Below are 19,586 nucleotides of genomic sequence, written 5' to 3'. Positions count from 1 at the left end.
TTCGTGTAAAATGGCGCTCACATGCGCTGGTCAAGGGCCAGAAAAATCAAAGGGTTAGAGGGAGAGGGGAGAAAACGGGAACAGTTCCCAGAAGCGTCCCATGTTGATGAGCTCAGTATTCCCGTGTTTCGATATTAGATTTCAACAGGCACCGGCTCTGAATCCTGATCAGTCCCCCAGCTGATCCGCGCCGCTCAGGCCTGCTCTTGGATCACTCCCTCCCCCGAACGACACCTTGCGCCGCTTTGCTGCCAGAGACATTCATTTTCACGTTTTATCTTCCTAAAACCATGTCAGGAAATCGAAAAAAAAAAATGATGAAGCAGTCACTTTCTCTCCTCTGTGAGGCAAAAAGGCTTTTAAAAATCACAATATGGGGGAAAGTGGTGCTCCAATTACACCTCCTGTGCACAGAGAGGGGAAGGGATGGAGCGAGCGAGGAACAGAGAGATAAAGAGTGAGACTTTCAAGAGGGGAAGATAAAAAAAGGGGGGGGGGGGGGGATGTGAAAAGAAAATGAAAGAAAGAGTGGCGGGGGTGGGAAGAGAGAGAGTGGGAGATCTGTCCAGCTGATAATGAAAAGAAGGCTACCTGGTGGAAAAGTAATCCAGGGAACTGGCAGTCAGCCAAATTCAATAACAACATGAAAAGTGTGTGGGATGGAGGGATGAAACGATGAAAGGATGGGAGAGGGGTGATGCAACCGAATCTCAACACCTTCCTGTTGCTGTAAGCCTGTGCCTCCTGATGATATATTCATACAGAGTCAAGGGAGGCAAAGGAGAAAAAACGAGTGGAGGAGGAGGAGGAGGAGGAGGATGAGAGGAGGAGGAGGATGAGAGGAGAGGAGAGGAGAAAGACACACCCATCACTATCCCCTCTCATCTCACCAGCTACCTGCGATGTTTCATCTGCACAATGAGCTAATAATCTCTTTCTCTGAGAGCTACGGAGACGAGAAGATTTGAACACTTAACGACAATTAAACCTCCAGAATCTGACTAACTGATTGCAGAGCTGCTCAAATATACTACACTACATTATGGCAACAGGATATTGTTAGTGGTGGTGGTGGAGGGGCTTTGAGGGGAGGGGCGGCCTCTGTGGATCATCCCACAGATACTGGATCAGTTTGGGACCTAGTGAATTTGAAGGCCAGGTCAACACCTTGTGCTGTTCTTCATGTTTTTTTCGAGTTTTTCCTAAAGCGTTTTTGTGGCTGCATCCTGCTGGTGGGTGGGGGTTGTGGGGGGTGTCTGGTCTGGTCTAGGTGGGTTCTACATGTCTAAGTAACATCCACACCAATGAATGCCAGGTCCAGAAGTTTCCCAGCAGCACGCTGAACTGTCAGAAAACGGTTGATGCTATGCTATTCACGTCTCCTGTCTGTGGTCATAATGTTGTGGCTGATCGCCGCGTGTAGGCCACTGTACCTTGTTTTGGGGCTTGGTGCTGAGGTTCTCGGGCTTCTCCCAGCAGCGGGTGGACAGGTTGAGGATGGCAGTGGCGGCCATGTGAGCAGCTTCGGCGTCGTGGGAGTAATCGTAGGCCAAGGAAGAGCTCTTCCCGTAACCGTGGAGACTGAGGCTGGGCGACGACGACTTGGGGAACGAGGGCTTGGCTGCGGGAAGACAGGAGGTTGACTTTAATAACAGCAACAACAAGAACGAGAACCAGAACGGACGGCGGCACAAATCCCCGGCGGGGCGCCCCCTTCCTCTCTCTTACTTTTGAAGGCTTTGGGTGAGGTTTCGCTGGTGGGCATCTTTGGAGCAAGCGTGCGCTTCCCGAACACTTGAGCGTCGAAGCTTGCATAATCGAAGGACACCTTGGAGTACTTCTCCAGCTCCTTGGCCAGGTTGGCGCGAGGCGTAGCGGGCCCCATGTTGGGCCTGTAGCTGCCGTACTGGGGCACCTCCAGCTGCTTCACGAAGCACATGGGCCTGTCGGGGGGAGAGGGAGAGGAGGTCAGGGCGGGGCTGTCGGGGGGGGGGGGGCGGGTGGAGGCGGGGAGGTGGGATTGGAGAAAGAAATAAAGCAGAAATTAGAAGAGGGGGAGGGATGGAAAAAAGAAAAACGATGCAGTAAAGAAAAAAGAAGAAGAAGAAAAGACGGAGAGACAGAGGCAGAGTGAAACAGAGAGAGTAGAGATAGGGGCAACGGTGTACTTAGCAGGAGTGCAGCAGGATTAAAAGCTCTCTTATCAGCAGAGGGCACATTTGCATGTTGTACAGCATGGAATTTATGAGCTTTAAGCCCTCTCGTTTTCCTAGAGAGCCCGGGCTTTTGTCAGACCTGTTGGCGTAAATCCACTGATAAACCAGGGAGAGGCAGACGGAGAAAGAAGAAGAGAGGAGGAGGAGGAGGAGAGTGGGATAGAAAGAAGGGGGAGTGGTGAAAGAGAGAAAGAGAGGGGATAGAGGATAGATGAAGAAGCAGCAGCAGCAGCATCGGCGGCGGCGGCGGAGTGACCTTCCTCCGTTATTTTTTTTTTTTGCTTTACACTTTAACCTCTCCAACTGTACGTCCACTAACGAGCTACGCGACCTGGCCTGCAGCCACACGGCCGACGGAGGTTGTGGTGTGTCTAAAAACTTTAGAGCATGGATCACAGGGGCATTTCTGTTTCTTATTTCCCCCCCTCCCGTCTCCATTAATTCACCGTGCGCCGCGGCCTAACGCCAGGAATCCTTCAGCCTCGCACAGAACGCGCGAGCGGCCTCATTTGAATAACAATCTGAGAAAACAAAGCTCGCCTTATTATGTTTTAATCCTCAATGCTTTGTCCGACCGCTGATGAGGTCCTCCTCAAGGAAAGCAATTATTATTTTTTTCATTTTATTATTTATTTATTTTTTTCCTCCGTTCCACCCGTGATGCCCCTATAACTTGCATAATTAGCTTATCGGCTGCATTATTAATTAAAATACCAACGAGGAGGAGGAGGAGGCGCGCGGACTGGGCATAATACCAGAGTCTGGTTTGTGTTAATTATCATTCTTTTTGGCTATGATCATGTTGCCCGGGCCGGGGGGGGGGGGGGGGTCGTGTGTGGAGGGGGGGATGAATAGTGATAAAGAGATCTTAGGGTTTGAGGTGACAGTAATGATTAGCCGAGCCAGACTGGATGCTTCAGCTTCCTCCTTATTATTGAGTCATTAACAGGCCGGCTCCACCTCTCATGTGGTGGTGGTGTGGGGAGGGGGGGGACGGTGTAGAGGGATGGGAGGGGGTCCGATTGGTGGAGGGGGTGGATGGGAAGGGGGTGGCACAGTAACCAAGGTCAGGACTGACTCTGTGGTTTCCGTGTCTGCTCTGTAGTAAAGCAGTTAACCTTGACAGGAAGGGCTCCGCTGTGAGGGGCTCGGACTGAGTGTAAAGGTCACCTGGCCCGGGTCTAGCCGAGTCCTCGTCATGCGCCGGTTGACTTCGGACGAAAAGTCATTAAAAGGCACTCGGATAAGTTTCCTAAAACCTTTAATTCCCTATCTTTTATTTCCCAGGTGCTTCAATCTTAATTTTATAACACAATGGATATATCTTATACTAATTAATTATAGGTTATTGGAGAACTGGACGTTAAATCAAATGTTTGAATAAAAAGATAAAGGAAAAAATCAAAACTTTCCCATGTGATGTATTCGTTGGATAAGATATTAGATGCAAAACTAGAATAAGGTGAGAAATAAAACTATATATAAACTATAAGAGTAAATAACTAATTATTTACCGTCTCTGTTTAAAGGTTGAGCAGATTTAAATGTTCTAGAGGATGAATAAACACTGTGCACGCTCATAAATATCTGCTTCTATTTGAGGTATTGCTCTTTTTTTTATCTTAACTAATAATAATAACTGCACAGAAATGAAACGATAGAATTAAGAACGTTTCAATAACCAACACTAAAGGCAGTGGATGATTGTTTTATATAGAGAGATTTGTGGTTTTTACAACTGGCTAATTAGAATAAACTAAGGTGTAATTGAGCTCGTTTTAAAAAGCCTTTCAGGTAAATTTTCCGTCCTTTTAATATTTTAATAAACAGTGTGATTAGTTAACGTATTCAGAAGCAGCTTTATGCTTTATTTTTCTGAGAGCTCAAGTCTGTGACCCACCTCAGCACTCTGTCGTTGGGGCTTCCCTTGAGGTGCTCGCCCCCGAGATGAGGGAGGGGCTGCTTCTCGTGGCTCTTGGACAGCTTCTCTGCAGCAGCGATGGGGCAGCCGGACAGACTGGAGTGAAGGAGGAGGAGGAGGAGAAAGAAGAAGAAGAGGAATATATTAAAAGGAGGGCACGCTGCTGACTGTGTGAAATCTGCATGATACGGTCTGACATGTGTCAGCCCGTCCCGCATACATGAATCTATGAAAGCACACGCGGGAGGAGGGGGGGAAACAGTCGCCCCTCTCTCTCATCTGCAGTGATGTGAACACTCGACTGCTACAGATGTACGCTTTAATGCACAGTGTGTAACGTACCTGCGGTGTGTGTTGCGGTTGCTGTTGACGTGGCCCTGACCGGTGCAGCCGGGGGTCGGACACTTCAGAACGTTTTCGTGCATGGCCAGGACTGGGGAGGAGGCGCAAAGTTAGACACTGTGACAGGTTTTCATTCACTCAATATCATTTTTCTAAGCAGCTGTAAGAATAAAAAAAAAAGAAGAAGAGGCGGCTCTCACTCTCTGGGGGGATCCTGTCCTTGTGCGGACAGCCTGACAGGCTGCGGTGGTGGGGGTAAAGACCGGTCACGTGACCTGTTCCATCACACCCCGGCGTGGGACACTTGATCTCCCTCTTCTCGGGCCTAGAGCTCTCTGGATCGGAGAAGGACGGGACGGGACGGTGTGAGAAATCGGGGAAAAAAGGGAAAGAAAGAAAGCGGTGGGGGGGAAACAGAAGTAGAGATAAATAAGAGGAGAGGGAGAGCGGGGACGGATGAGGAGGATAAGAGCGAGCGGTTAATGCCATCAGACGGTCTGCTTGGCTGAGCATGAAATCTAGACATATTTCAGACTGCTGTGTGAAAGCAACACCATCTGTATCCTCTCCTCTTGTCTCGCGCGTCTCTCTGAATGCGCGAGGTGTTTCGTGCATTTGTGCAAACGGGGTTTTCAAGATTCGCTTGTCTCTAACATTGGCAAAACCTTGTTTGGATCTTGGGCAAAACTGAAGATCTAAGAGGAGGAAACAACGCCACTATAATGAAGCATGCTCCTCCTGGTCTGGGAAGATCTAAGAGGAGGAAACAACGCCACTATAATGAAGCATGCTCCTCCTGGTCTGGTAGCAGCAGCCAGCGTTGGTTGCACTGCAGAGTGGATTAAAAAAAAAGGAGCAAGAGGCTGGTGCGGTGCTCTGTTGGTCCTTCAAATTGAATGTTAACGAGACACGCGTCTCCTAATTAGCGCCGAGCAGAACAGGAACGTCACCGTGGGGGAGGGGGGGGCGAGGCCAAGGAGAGGGCAGCACTATCAGGCATGTAATCACACGGCGGCTATAGCGCGAGGAGCATGACAAGTGGGCAGCGTGCCAGGCGTGGAGCGCGAGGCCCCAAAACGCAAGCAGCACGTAAACAAACACTGTGGAGCCGACCTGCGCTGCTTCTTCTTCTTTACTCTCTAGACGTGTCGTCGCCCCTCCCGCCGTGAGCTCTCTCTCTGCTTGAGCACTTCCTCTCCGCTCATCAGCTGGAGCCACTTCACCCCCCCGAACGCTCCCCGTTACAATAGAGACAGGAGGATCTGTGACTCATCGCTGTTTATTTGCTACGCTGGGTTTATTTGGACGCCGAAGTTTGACAAATCACCACGGTTTAGATTTTTTTGGGGACGTCATCGTGGTGTAAGAGTTCGCCGGCTCACGTGGGGCCCCTGAAAACCTGAGGAGGCCTCGCTGCACCTTTGCTTTATGCCATAGCGGCCTCGGTCTCTATTTCAAAATTTAAAAAAACAAAGGCATAAGAAATTTAAATTCTCCGTCTTCCTTGCAGAGATGAGGACTCTCATACGCCCCTCATACCTGCATCCTAAATGTGACGCTAGAACAAGAGGATAATTAGCTCAACTTTGCATAACGACTGCACCATCTGGCCTTTTAAACCTTTCTAAACCTTTTTAAACCCTGCTACCCGACGGAGCAGAAAACTAAAAGTGCCATTTTTCTGTTAAAATACAGGAAGATAATTACTCAACTGCCAAAACCGAGCTCTCTAACCGAGCTTAAAAAAGGTGAACGGTGCACTTCCTGCCTCCCACCTTTGCCGAAGTAGCTCTTGCGGATGACGTCCAGGTGCTTGGGCCTGTCCTCCATGGTGAAATATCGCTGGTGGTGGATGTCCGGGGCGCGGAGCAGCTCCCTGGGCCCGGCCGGCTTCACCTGCTCCGCCTTCAGGGCGATGGCTTGCTCCAGCAGGCCCAGGTTGCCCCGGGTCATGTCGAACATCTCCGACTCGTCCGTCACCGTGGAGCGCTGCGACAGGCTGTCCTCGTCGTCGCGCTCGTCGTCGCCGTCCGCGTCGTCGAAGTCCTTCTCCTCCGACTTGTCCGACCGCACCTCGATGATGTCCGGGGAGGCCGAGGACGAGGCCTTGTGGGTTTTGTAGTTCTCGCCTCGGGGGATGGGGAAGTAGTCCTCCAGCGGGCTGGCCCTGTGGCAGCCGAAGCTTAGAGGAGGGCCGGTCATGTAGTTCTGTAGCGAGCCAGGCTTGAGAGAGTCATATCTGTGGAGTGGACTGGCTCTGTTGGCGTTATAGTTCTCCAGGGGACTGGCCCTGTGTGAGTTGTAGTCCTCCAGAGGACTGGCCCTGTGGTCTTCTGTCTTGATGTGTGTTCCCTGAGCTGCTGCGGTGCTGGTGATGGTGCGGATGGCAGTTGGCGCATCAGAAAGTGGCAGAACATGGTCCCTGTGCTCCTCTTCCTCCTTCTCCTCGTCCTCTTCTTCTTCTTCTTCTTCTGCTGCTGGAGCGTCCTGCCTCTGCTGCGCTGGCACTGCCGTCCCTTCTTCTTCCTCCTCCTCGTCCTCCTCCTCGTCCTCCTCCTCCTCATCCTCGTCACCTTTGATCTGTTGGACGTCTTCAGTCGGACACTCTCGACTCACGCTCGAGTCTTTGCGCTCCCCTCGCTCGTCCTCCACTTCGGCCGCCTCGCTCTGCAGGACAGACGTTTCCTCCGGTGCTTCGGCCTCCTCCTCCTCCTCCTCTTCTTCCTCTGCCCCCACATTAACGTGGTCCCCCTGCTCTTCGCCCCGATCGTCCGCCACGGTGGCATCATCCTCCTCTGTCTCCATAGCAACAGGCTGCTGGACGGACACGCTTGGAGTCATGTTGCCCAGGTGGAGGAGAGAGTTTGCCACCTCCTCGGCGCTCTGCGAGGGAGACTGACACTCCTCGGCCGATGATGGCGACGACGATGCCGACACTGCTGCTGCTGCTGCTGCTCTGGGTTCGGGCTCAATGATCACACACTCTTCCTCTGCAACAAGAAACAAAACAAAAAGAGGATGAAGGGGTGAGTCACACGGTGAGCTCAAGATGCTGTCAGCAGTATCATCACTTCCATCACCTATGAGACGCTCCAGCTCTCCTGGAACCGGCGTTAGGAGGAGTCATCACGGGGGATGACAACTGCGGTGCCAGTAAGGAGGATGAACTCAGACCCCTGCACTTCCCCACGACGCCCGAATCAATCCGCTTAAAACCCCAAACTGTCCGTCAGAGGACACCTTAATCACAATGACTAGTCTGTCTCTGATTAAAGGAGCCTTCAGCCAAGTTTACTCACAGAAAAATTGTGGCGTTGTTTGGAAGCGGCGTGGTGCTGTGGAAAGTGTTTGGGGAGCTTGACCCCTACGGGAGAACGGACGGAGCTGGGAATAAAATCTGTCTGCTGAACTGTTTATTACTCTGGTTTGGATTTGGAGGCATGTAGGAGATTGGTGCACTCATAAAAACGTACAACCAAAGCTGCGACTGGAAGCGTCTACAGGTCCAGTTGAACTTGTTTCTGTGGAAGTGGGAAATCTGTCTTTGGTTGAACGGGGCTTTGACTTTTTAGGAACTCAGGTTAAATACTTTGCTCATTATTTATCCCTCGTTGTTACCAGAAGCTCAGGGCGACTCTAAAGGTCTTATTTTGTTTGACTAGTGGTTGTAAAGATATTAAATGTGACTCTGAATGGAGAAAACCTCCATATGGATGTAGAGAATTTAACATTATTTCCAGACTACCTTCATCAGCTGCAAATTTCTCCTCCTCCTCTTCCTCCTTCTCTTGCGTCTCGTCCTGCGGTCCATTTGTCTGTCCGTCCTGTGCGAGGTCCTCCGTCATCTCCCCTCTCTCCTCCTCCTCCTCCTCTACGCCCGCCTCCTCCTTCTCCTCCTCCTTGCCCTCCTCTGCCTTCTCTCCATCCTTCTCCCCCTCGCCCTCGGCCTCGGCCTCGCTGCTGGCGTCGCTCTCCGCGCTGAAGCCCTCGTCCAGGGCCAGCTTCAGAGGGTGGGACTTCCTCTTGGAGGCGGGCCGCTCCGTTTCCTGGTCCTGCTCCTGCTCGGCCTCTGCTTCCTCTAGGCGGCGCTTCCTCGCTATGGGGCAGCCCAGGATGCTGATGAGGGAGGAGGGTAGGGACAAAAGACACGCGTAAGAAAAGACGAAGACAGGTCGCTTTTGCAACTGGGAACACGCTCGAGCACGTCCGATAAAGCCTCATGCACCTCGTAAGATAAGCATGGAAACGTGAAGGAGAATGAAGCGGCCTGAGGGGGGCGCCATGCTCGCTCGCTCTGCTCAGACATCACAAGCAATCTCAGCCAATTGAGTGGAACGTTTAATGAACAACGTGTACGGAGAGGCGGGCGGGCGGGCGAGGCAGCGGAGGGTGAAATCCAATAAACTCCCTCTCGCTCTCACCTGGGAGACGCCGAGGGACGATCTATAAACGTGGTGCATCTGAAAATTGCCCGCTGAACGAGTACATGTGTAAACAGACAGCTAATATCTGCCCCCCCCTCAATAAAGAGGAGTCACAAGCCAGTGAGCGGGCCCCCGGGTGAGACTCGGGGGCCTCTGGGGGCGAGAGATGGGGATACAAGGAAGGAGGGGTGGGGGAGAGCAGAGTTAGAAATAAAAATCCTGAAGAAATCACATTTAGGTGCTGAGAAGTTCATTACTTTGGTTTGGATGTGGAGGCTCGGGGAGGTATTCTCACCGGAGTCTGTTTGTTCAGGATGATGATGAATTGCCCCCCCCCCAAAAAAAAATACAAGCCAAATGTCTTAACCTACTTTTATATAATTAAATTTAAAGGCAAGCGTCTAGATGAGTTTGTTTGAGGATAATCAGAAGAAAGAAAATCTACAATTCCATAAAAAAATCGTGTCTTTGGTTGAACGGGGCTTTGTAGTAACTCGGGTTAAATAATTTCCAACGCCCCCCAGGAACTGATCCGATGTCAAGGTTTCTACACGGCAGCTTTAGGCTTTCCTGAAGCTGAAAAAAATCTGGACTGAATCGCACAAAAGTAAAACAAAACGACTCTGAATGCGCAGCAAATGTGAAGCTAGAGCCAGGAGCCGCTTAGCTTAGCCTAGCTTAGCTTAGCTTAGCTTAACAGCTGTAACAAAAAGGGGAGACATCCGGTCTAGCTGCTCCCAAACATAACAAGAGAAATAGGATCAGCAGCTCCAACGCTGTTGCTCATCCTTCATATTTAACCTCTAAACCACACAGCAATTACTTTATTTACAGGAAAGCTCCTAACGCTGACCGACGTCCTCTAAGACAACATTATACTTTTAGATTTTTGTGTAAATGTGACGTTTAGAGGTGCAGTCGCCGCTATAATAGATGCAGGCTAACCCCCTCCCCCCAGTTCCGCCGGTCCTCACTCATAATTTGAGCCCAGATATCATCTAACGCTCTGCATGAAACCAAATAAGTGCATTTCCTTTTAAAGAGCACGACGGAGCAGATGCTGTGGGGTCGGGGTGGGGATGGGGTGGAGGGGAGCACAGAGGGACGGAGGGAGGGAGGGGTGAGGAGGACGGACAGGCGAGACAGGAAGCAGAGACAGAGGGTGGGGTTTTTCTTTTTTTGTTTTTTTTATCTGCCCTACCTTCTGTGTCGTGAGTATCTCCCACTGATATGGCCGGAGCCATTGCATCCAGGGGTGGGGCAGCTGGATGAGATGGATGGAGGTTAGAGATATGTTTAAGACATGGGTGCATTTTAGTCCCCCCCGAGCCCGCCCGCCCCCGAGCAACAGCAATGACCCGACAGGCAGTTGGAAAATAAATAATTATTAAAAAAAGGAAAAAAGGTCAATCATGATAAAGCAAAGACATGCAGACTGAGCACATGCACAAAGACATGCACCCCTCCCACCACCACCACCACCACCTGACCCCCCCCCCCCCCCACCTCCCTCCACACACACACGATGCAGGTGGCATCAAGCCGGAGCAAACACAATATTGTGCGTCGTACATCAAGCCTGGCCTATATCCTGTTACTGGGGAGACAAGGATCAGAAGAGACCTGTTGTAATTTCCCCTGCTCTGCTCTCTTCACCAGTCATCATCATCATCATCATCATCAGGTCTTTTTTTATATCCTCTCTCCCTCTTCCTCCTTTGATTCAGGTTGCCATGACCCCTCAGGATGGCTCGTTTCAATTCTCATTAACTTCCCCCAGCAATTGCCCTTTATTACTCCAATTATCCTTATTATTAATTTCGCTTATTAAGAAATGCTGCATTTGCATTTTAAATGACGCACCTTCTCGCCTCCCTGCTGCTTCTTTTTTTTTTTTTTTTTTTCTTTATCGGGAAAAAATAAATCTTTTTTTTTTTTTTTAGGGGGGTGTAGAGTACAATCAGTGCTCTGGGGTGAAGTGTGACAAAATGAGAGAGGATGAAATAATCATTTGAGCTTCATGGCCCTGGAAGCTGCTGCTGCTGCTGCTGCTGCTGCTGCTGCTGCTGCTTGGGTGGTGGTAAACTACGGGGCAGGAGGACGTAGGGTGGAGGAAAAGCTAAATTATTCCCCCCCTCCCCTCCCTCCACACTTTCAACGTCCTCTGTCCTTCGATCAAGTGGCAAAAAGATCACACGCCCATTTCACTGCATCTACTGTAAGTGTTCGTAGCAGGAAACGGGAAAAAAAAAAAAGGCTGTGAAATCAATAGCAGCTGGGAGGAGGCGCCGACCGTGAGCTAAGGAGCAAATATAAAAATATATTTATACATCTATATCTGTCTATATGTACAGTATCATCTACAGAAGCACTGACACTGAGTCAATGAGCGCCTGGTGGGAGTGTGTGTGTGGGGGGGAGACGGGCGGGGAGACGGGGGGAGTTCGGCGGTGCACATAAAAGAACTTTATAAAAGGGATTTGCACAAAGATGAAGGTGTTTCCTTACCTCAGCTCTTGTCCAACAAGCTCAATAGGAACTGAGAGAGAGAGAGAGAGAGAGAGAGAGAGAGAGAGAGAGGAAAAGGGGGGAGAGGGGGGAAGGAGGGAGGAGGGGGGGGAGAACAAAGGTGAGCGAACGTTGAAAAAGCTGCTCTGCTAAAAGAAACCCAGATCAATAAATCACAAATGCACACGAATCCCAGGAGGACTCCTCATAGAGGCGTACACACAGCTGACTGCATGATCGGGAGAAAACCAACACCTACACACACGCACACATCTGTGTGTACATGCAAACACAAGCACAAAACAAACAGGCGTTAATACACACACACACACACACACACACACACACACACAGAAACACTAGATCAGCCAAACTCTTCTAGTGCTTTTCAGATGAAAACCAAAAAAAAAACTAAACAAAAAGTGACGATTCTCTGCAGACTTCAGCAACAAACACATGATTAATTGTTCCACGTTATTTATCATAATTGGCGGAAATGAAATTAAAAACAGAAAAGTGCCTTCATCAGTAGAAAACAGCACTTCTGTCAGGGTCAACTTATAGTAATTGCCTCCGTAACATAAATCAAGCGCTCCTCGCAAACGACACACACACACACACACACACACACACACACACACACACACAGAGCTCTCGGGCCGGGCCATGGACATCGATTGGGGCGAGGGAGGGGTGGAGGTGGATGGGAGGAGGTGGTGGGGGGGTGGGGGGGTGGGGGGGGGGGCGAGTGATAGAATGAGTTTTGGAGAAATATCCTATTTTCATTCGGAGCGAAAAATAAATGAGAAAACAATCCGATGCTTGGAGAGTTGAGTTTGGGCTCAGATATCACGTGCATTAGTCACATGTCAGAAAGAGCCTGGTATCAAGACACACACACTCTCACACACACACACACACACACACACACTGTTTATGTGTGCAGCATGTGAGTTTCTCAGTCTTTCATCATGCTGTTGAAATGACTGGACGCCTCCTTCTGCTCTCAACGCCCTGTGAACTGATGCTCGGCTGTCTCGCTTCTAAACGTCAAACGCACACAAAGACTGACACGCACACACATATCTATACATGTTTATGTATTAGGACACACTGAAATGTGTATATATGTCGTGTAGTATGAACACACTGTCTTTATAATAAGAATAAACAAGCTCAATATACAACCAGATATCTGGGTCAGAAACGATGGAAATCTTTTTCCTTTTCTGCATTATATTGTTTTATTAATGTCATTTCTTCTTCATCTATGTTCACCTTAAAAGTTTATTTGCTCACAAAACATATATAATGATAAATATATATATATATATATGACATAATCAGAAGAATAAAAGCTCTTTATCACAAGGCTTTAGTGTAGCCGTGCAGCTTTCTGTAGCATGAGGTAGTTTCATAAATGAATCTATAATCACATGAGTTCAAATTCATGATTTAATGAATCTGTCAAATAAATAAAATAAAAAAAGACCTGATCCGTTAACAGGTTATCTGGTATCATTATTTTATTTACATTACATTGTGCTGCTGTTATTGACGATTGAAGATATTTATTGATCGTGAGCAAGTAAATAGCAGGAGAAGGGTTTATTTATTTATTTATTTATTTTGTGCTTCCTTTTCTTATTTAGTCGACAGTAAACTGTAATGGATTTGTATTTATTCTAGTATTTGTTTTGTTCTAATAAGCACTAAAGCGTGCTGCTGCATTATCAATGTGAGATAACAAACTCGATAAATGAAATCACATGTGGCTTTGAGCTGAGGGGCGTCTTTTTGTTTCCTTAGAAATTACATATTTCTGTTCAATATTTGTTTTTAAGAGCAGTTTTAACTTGTGTTTTTGCCTCCGTGTCGTCTAAATGTAATCCCTCTGGGATCGGTTAAGTCTCATCTTATAATAAAATGTCCATAAATTCTTGCCTGAGTTTTAACGTTACTGTCGTTGGCCTGTTAGTGCAGCAACACGACCAACATGAATCCTTAACAGCCTTGTTGCTTCGGCTGCTGCCACTTCCTGTTCCGGTCGGATGTGTTCGAGCATCGAGCACCAGGAGGATTTAAATAATGAATAAATAAAACTACAACGCGTCATAAGACCTGGAGTTATGAGGACGCTTCTAAGAGTTATGACTCAGAAATGTGTGGATCCGTACTGGGATGATGAAAACACACAGACATACACTGATCAGGCATAACATTATGACCACCTTCCTAATGTCGTGCAGGTCTGCCTTGTAGTGACTCATCAGAGAATGGACATGGGCCTTCTGAGGGTGTTCTGTTGTTAGTTGGGGGGGGGGAGGGGGGCTTTGAGGGGAGGGGCCTCTGTGGATCATCCCACAGATACTTGATCAGTTTGGGATCTAGTGAATTTGGAGGCCAGGTCAACACCTTGTGCTGTTCTTCATGTTTTTTTTTTAGTTGTTCCTAAAGTGTTTGTGTGTGTGTGTGTGTGTGTGTGTGTGTGTCAGGCTGCATCCTGCTGGGGATGGCTGCTACCATCAAGGAGTGTCATTGCTATGGGGTGGGGGTGCCTGGTCTGGTCTAGGTGGGTGCTACATGTCTAAGTAACATCCACACCAATGAATGCCAGGTCCAGAAGCTTCCCAGCAGAACATTGAACTGTCACAAGATGGTCTGAATCTTATTAACTTCTCCTGCCTGTGGTCATAATGTTGTGGCTGATCGGCGTATACAGGACATTAGAGCAGGATGCGACGGAGGCCTGTGATCAACGCTCACCTCTGATTCCCTTGGACCGAGTGCGAGTTCGCTTGTCGTCACCCTCTACACTCATCTGGAGGAAAGAGAAGAGAGAAAAGAAACGAGTTCAGGAGTTAATCGCCGTCGTCACGTTCCCGCTGACTCACGGTAACGGCAGCGGCGCCAATCACATCTTTAATTCTCTCTAACCCTCAGAGCAAACCGCACACACACACACACCCCCACACACACACACACACACACACGCACACACACACCCACACATTCAGGGGCTAACATCGCGCTCGCTTCATCAGAAATAAAGGCGACATGGCGCACAGAGAGAGGGAAAAACAAACTCAGCTGTTCAGGCTACTTTTCAGATCCCTCACCCTCCTCCTCACCCCCCTCCACACACACACACACCCTCCCATCACTCCTCTCCCTGTAATTTCCTGCATCTGAGTGGTCCTCATGATTGTAGCCTGCACAGAGGCAACAGGCGGGGCGCAGGCACAGGGGCCGCGGCCCCCGTAAGCAGAAAAAAAAAAAACGCCAACAGGGCCTGACAATCATAACTAGGCTGAATACAATAATAAAGCAAAAACACACGGCTGTGCTGCTAAAAAGCCACAGTAATAACCCTTTTACGAGGAGGAGATGCATATGTGTGTGTGTGTGTGTGTGTGTGTCCTGCCTCTGCTTTTAAGCCACAAAGGAGCAGGTGTTAACCCTGGAACCAACACACACACACACACGCTAACGCACACAAACACACACTGACCCTCAGCTCCACCTCCTCAGCTCCACCTCCCCACGCTCAGCGCTGCTCTCAGTGCACTCTAAAGCTATCAGATGCTTTTTAGACACAATGGAGCCATTAGCTTTGATTACTGGACTTAGAGCTTTTTTTATTTATTTTATTATATATTGCAGGTCTCCCCTCTTTCTTTCTTCCTCCCCCCTCCGCCTCACACTCCCTCCCTCCTGTACACACCCCATCTAGCCTCTTTTTTTATCCCTACAGTTGCCCGCGCTCCCCTGTCCATGCCCAGACACTTAGCTGCTTTGTTGCTTCTCTATAGTTAAGTTGGCAGCGCCACAGTGGGATTCAAACACGGGGTCCCTTCCTCCTCCTCTTCCTCCTCCCTCCTCCCTCCTCCTCCTCTCTCTATTTGGCAATGCCCCTTTCCTGCTAATAGACTACTTATGAAAAGAAGGAGGGAAAGAGGGATGAGAGAAGGATGAAACACGCTGTTGTTGTTGTTAAGGCCCTTTCTCTCCCCCTCCCTCCCTCCCACCGCTCCGCTCCAAAGAGGGTACTCTTCATTCATTAGCATTTAGTGTTTGGCCGGAGGTACAGGTGCAGGCGCAGACCCCTCCCTTGTCCCTAGCAGCGACACCGTCCACAGCCCCCCGGCCCGCTACTCTCTTTTCTCCCTCCCTCTCATTCTGGCCTCCTGATCGGACGCCGTTAAAGTGGACTCTTGTCCCGCCTGCAGCGAGCGGTTGACTCTGTGCTCCAGAGAAGTGGAGGCAGTGATCTTCTGGCCTGGGCCGCCTTCAGCTCAAAGTCCAGGTCCTTTACACTCAAGAATCCTTAAGAAAGGAGCGGCTGTGGAATACGAGTCCTGGTCTAAGCAGGTCTTCTAAATCAGAGTAGTTAACGATCACCCAACGCCACCTACAGCAGGAAAAGCTTCAGAGAGTCGGACGAGGAAGATTTAAGAGCAACAAAGTCCTGAGTGCATGGGAAGGTGTTGAGCTCAAAGTTAGTTTTAACTCTTTTTAGGAGTATTTTATTTGGATTTTCATCTCAGAAATGTATTTACATTCAGAGAAAACCTTCCACCAAACATTACTGGACGAAAATAGCATAATAATAATAATAAAATACTCAAATTGAGATATTGTCTGCAGGAATTCTGCCTTTTTTTGGGCGTGTTGCATAAAGGTGGGGCTTGACTAAGTTTAATTTGTAAAAATACAGACAATAAACTACACTTTGAATTAAAAACCTCCACGTGTAAACTGCTTGAAAGTGTTTTTTCCAAACCTGGTTTAATAAAACAACTAATCAGTTGATGTTTATCTCATTCTCCTTCTTTTTCTGTCTCTACCCAGCCGGCCTTCGGCAGATGGGTCCCTCCATATGTGCTTAAGGTTCTACTCAAGGTTTCTTCCTGTTAAAAGAGAGTTCTTCCTGCCACCGTCACCTTCATGCTCACTCTGGGGGGTTTCAGATCAGATGTTGTAAAGCATCTTGAGACTGTTTGTATTGTTACTGTTGCTATAGAAATAAAATTGTTTGTAAAAGCACAAACCGTAATGAACTGAACTCCACGAGCCGAATGCTAGGGTAGCTGGAGTAAATATATGTTATTGGACTATTATGAATGACTGAATGTAACTGGGGAGGAAAGAGGTCGGGGGGGAGGAGGGTTGAATGAATGAATATATGCGTAAGTGAGACTAAACCAAAACCACTCGTCCTTGGTGAAAGGCTCACATACTGCCTCTGCTCCTCCTGCACCTCCTTCCTCTGCCTCCTCCCTCCCTCTCTCCCCTCCCCTCCCCTCCCTCCCTCGCGCTGACAGCTCGTTGGAGGAAATCAAAACCTGGACTGAAAAGGGCTCCCGTTTCTTTCATGTTTGCGTAACCATAGCTACGCACATTTAAATAGGTAAGCGCATCTGAGTTCTTCCTCCTCTTTTTCCGTCCTTTTCTCTCAATTCCAGCTCATTAAATTTGTATGAACACAAAGTCACTGCAAATGAATCCAGATGCGGCCGGGGCCGGCGTTCACCTGAGTCTCATAATCTCTGTCAAAGGAGCCCCTTCTTCTTTCGTTCTTTCTTTCTTTCTTTCTTTCTCGTTTTCTTTTTTCTTTCTTGTTAAATACGTATATGTCCTTTACCTTCCTGTCTTTTAATTAGACTCCTTGAACGGTGCGTGTAGGTGGGCCGACACAGCGCCAGAACAGAAGAAGAAGAAGAAGAAGAAGAAGAGAGGAGGTAGTGTGCAAGGATTACGATACGTCTTTGGGTTTAACTGGTGTGAAATGTGGTGTGGAGCAGCAGCAAAGGAGGAGGAGGAGGAGGAGGAAGACGCAGCTCATCCCTACAGGCTGTGTTGTACATTATCAATTATGTCCTTCTTTGTGTGCAGCGGTCGGAGCAGGAGGGCCTCGGCTCTGCTCTGCATTCTGACAGCTCTATGTAAATGACTGGCTGGGGGCAATGACTTCAGAGAGAAGGTCACCCTCCGTCCCCCGGTGCACGGTAAACGACTCTTTTATTCATTTTCAGGTTTACAAGAGTGGTAGCAGAGGGACGGAGGGGGGGAGGGGGGGGAGGGAGGGGTCAAGGTGGGGCGGAGGCGCGGCGGGAGGAGTCGGACCAAAACAAGGACGTATATATAAAAAAAAATAAATTGACCTGCAGCTGCCAATCATGAGAGAGAGGCACGCAGCTCAGTCGCCCTCAACAAGTAGACCGAGCGGACTCCATGTTGGATCGGCCCTCCACAGTTTCACTTTAATAATTTACTAGAGGAGGAGGGAGGAGGAGGGAGGGAGGAGGGAGGAGGCAAAAAATCGAGCATGTGTGACCGTATAATGGGTCAGATGTCTGCGTCCTGTCAGAGCTTTGACATTTACTTTATAAATCATCCAGATGTGATTTCAGGCTTTGAAGCTAAACATCATTTATTTCAGCCCATTTCATCTGTTTCAGGTTTTTTTTTTTTTTATTTCTCTGCAAGTCTAAAATGATAAGAAGACGGCGTTATGGGTAAGCATCAGGCCCAAAAAGACGGGGTGGGGGGGGTGAAGAGGTGGGATGGGGTGTGTTTCAATATGATGTAGTGCTTGAAAGCAACGCCTCCCTCTCTCTCCCTCTCTCTCTCTCTCTCTCTCTCTTCAGCAGCAGAAATCAAACCAAATCAATAAAAGTCATCTCTTCAGATGAACCCGAGCCGTCGGGGGGAGGTGGGGGTGGAGGTGGGTTGTGGCGGTGAGAGGAGGGGGGGGGGGGGGGGGGGGGGGGGCAAAACTACTTTTACTGGGCCCAGGGGAAAATACCTCCTCCATCCATCCTTCCATCTCTTTGTGTGAGTGTCACTCTTCTGAGTCGCAACGCAAGACAGAAACCAAGGAAATAAATAAATAAATAAATAAGTTGGGGGGGGTCAGGTGTTTTCAGAACTGAGAGACGTCCTCCAAAATGAGAATTTTTTTTTTTTTAGAGCGAGGCAGCGACACAGAGAGAGAGACAGAGTATTATTTTACTCTGCTGATAAGAAGGAATATCATGGACAAAAAGTATGAGCAGCTCAAGGACATCCTTTAGAGCTTTTCTTTTTTTTTTTTATTGTGTTTCTTCCATAGAAAAAAAAAATAAAAAAAGGAAATAGTGTGAAGTGAGCAGCAGCAGCAGCAGCAGGGAAAACGCTGAGCTGTTCCGTGCTGAGCTGAACTAAACTGAGCTAAGCTGAGCGGAGCTGAGGCGGAGGAGGATGGCAGGGCCGAGTGGGAGATTTGATGTGCTGTTTGATTCATGTTTTTTCTGTCCAGCTTGGCCATCATCAACCCCCACCTCACCCCAACCCCACCCAAACCCACCCTACAACACACACACACACACATCCTGCATCTCCCCCTCCTTCCCTCCTTCCCTCCCTCCCTCCCTGCATCCTCTCTTTTCCTCTGCCGCCGCCCTTTTTTGACTTTCCCCGCTGAGTTAGGGGATTGGGGAAATGCCCAGGAAGCAGAATCAGGTTGGAGGGGGCGCTTTAGGGGTGTGTGTGTGTGTGTGTATGTGTGTGTGTATGGGGGGAGGAGGGGGGTTGCAGGGGCCTTGTCACTCACCATGATTGGTCGACGGCTCTGCAGTCTCTGGGAGGCCTGACAGCGGGTTGCTGGTCCTCTCGCTCTGTGTCCACCGCTGGTTCACCAGCTCGCCCCGGAACTCATTTTCTAGCACCAGAAAAGAAAGAGAGGGGACGAAGGAGGGAGGGGAGGAGAGGGAAAGGAAAGGAGGGGTAGGGTTGAAAGAAAGAAAGAGGAAAAAAGAGAGAGATGTCATACGAAATCATCAGCATCAGCACCAGTGGACGGGGCAGGGTTTGGATAAAGGAAGCATAGGGGAGTTAAGAGAGGCGGGTTGGGGGGGTTTGCAACTCTGAGTGGAGTTGGGGCACTCGAGCATGCTGCAGACACTCCTTTATTAGCTAAAAGAAGAGTGTGTGTGCTCCCCTCTCTCCATCTCCCCTCTCTCTCAGGCGGGCATGGTTAAGTGCCCCAGCTGGGGTCCCTGTCAGTCCGCTATTAAAATCAATCAAATTTGCGCATTTATATTGAGCTTTTCAGGGTGCATGTGTAGGGGTTTGGGGGGGTGGAGATGCAAGCTGGAGAGGTGGGGGTGAAGAATGGTCAGTAAATAATGAATC

At 49.0% G+C, this 19,586-nt stretch overlaps 1 protein-coding gene across 1 annotated transcript in view; it reads right to left on the bottom strand.

Annotated features, from left to right (window-relative positions):
- Positions 1-19,586, bottom strand: part of myt1b (myelin transcription factor 1b) — a 112,119-nt gene that overhangs the window by 8,717 nt on the left and 83,816 nt on the right. The window contains exons 3-12 of the mRNA XM_084553807.1: positions 14,178-14,232; positions 11,412-11,442; positions 10,105-10,167; positions 8,225-8,595; positions 6,255-7,469; positions 4,680-4,814; positions 4,480-4,570; positions 4,117-4,233; positions 1,729-1,943; positions 1,434-1,621 (exon numbers count right to left, since the gene is read on the bottom strand). Coding sequence (XP_084409933.1) covers positions 1,434-1,621; positions 1,729-1,943; positions 4,117-4,233; positions 4,480-4,570; positions 4,680-4,814; positions 6,255-7,469; positions 8,225-8,595; positions 10,105-10,167; positions 11,412-11,442; positions 14,178-14,232 — 2,481 coding nt within the window. The remainder of the gene's footprint in view (positions 1-1,433; positions 1,622-1,728; positions 1,944-4,116; positions 4,234-4,479; positions 4,571-4,679; positions 4,815-6,254; positions 7,470-8,224; positions 8,596-10,104; positions 10,168-11,411; positions 11,443-14,177; positions 14,233-19,586) is intronic.

Source organism: Chelon labrosus, assembly GCF_963514085.1.
Source record: "Chelon labrosus genome assembly, chromosome: 10".
Classification (NCBI taxonomy): domain Eukaryota; kingdom Metazoa; phylum Chordata; class Actinopteri; order Mugiliformes; family Mugilidae; genus Chelon; species Chelon labrosus.
Note: the sequence above shows the minus strand (reverse complement) of the source record. Positions and strands in the feature narration are given on the sequence as shown.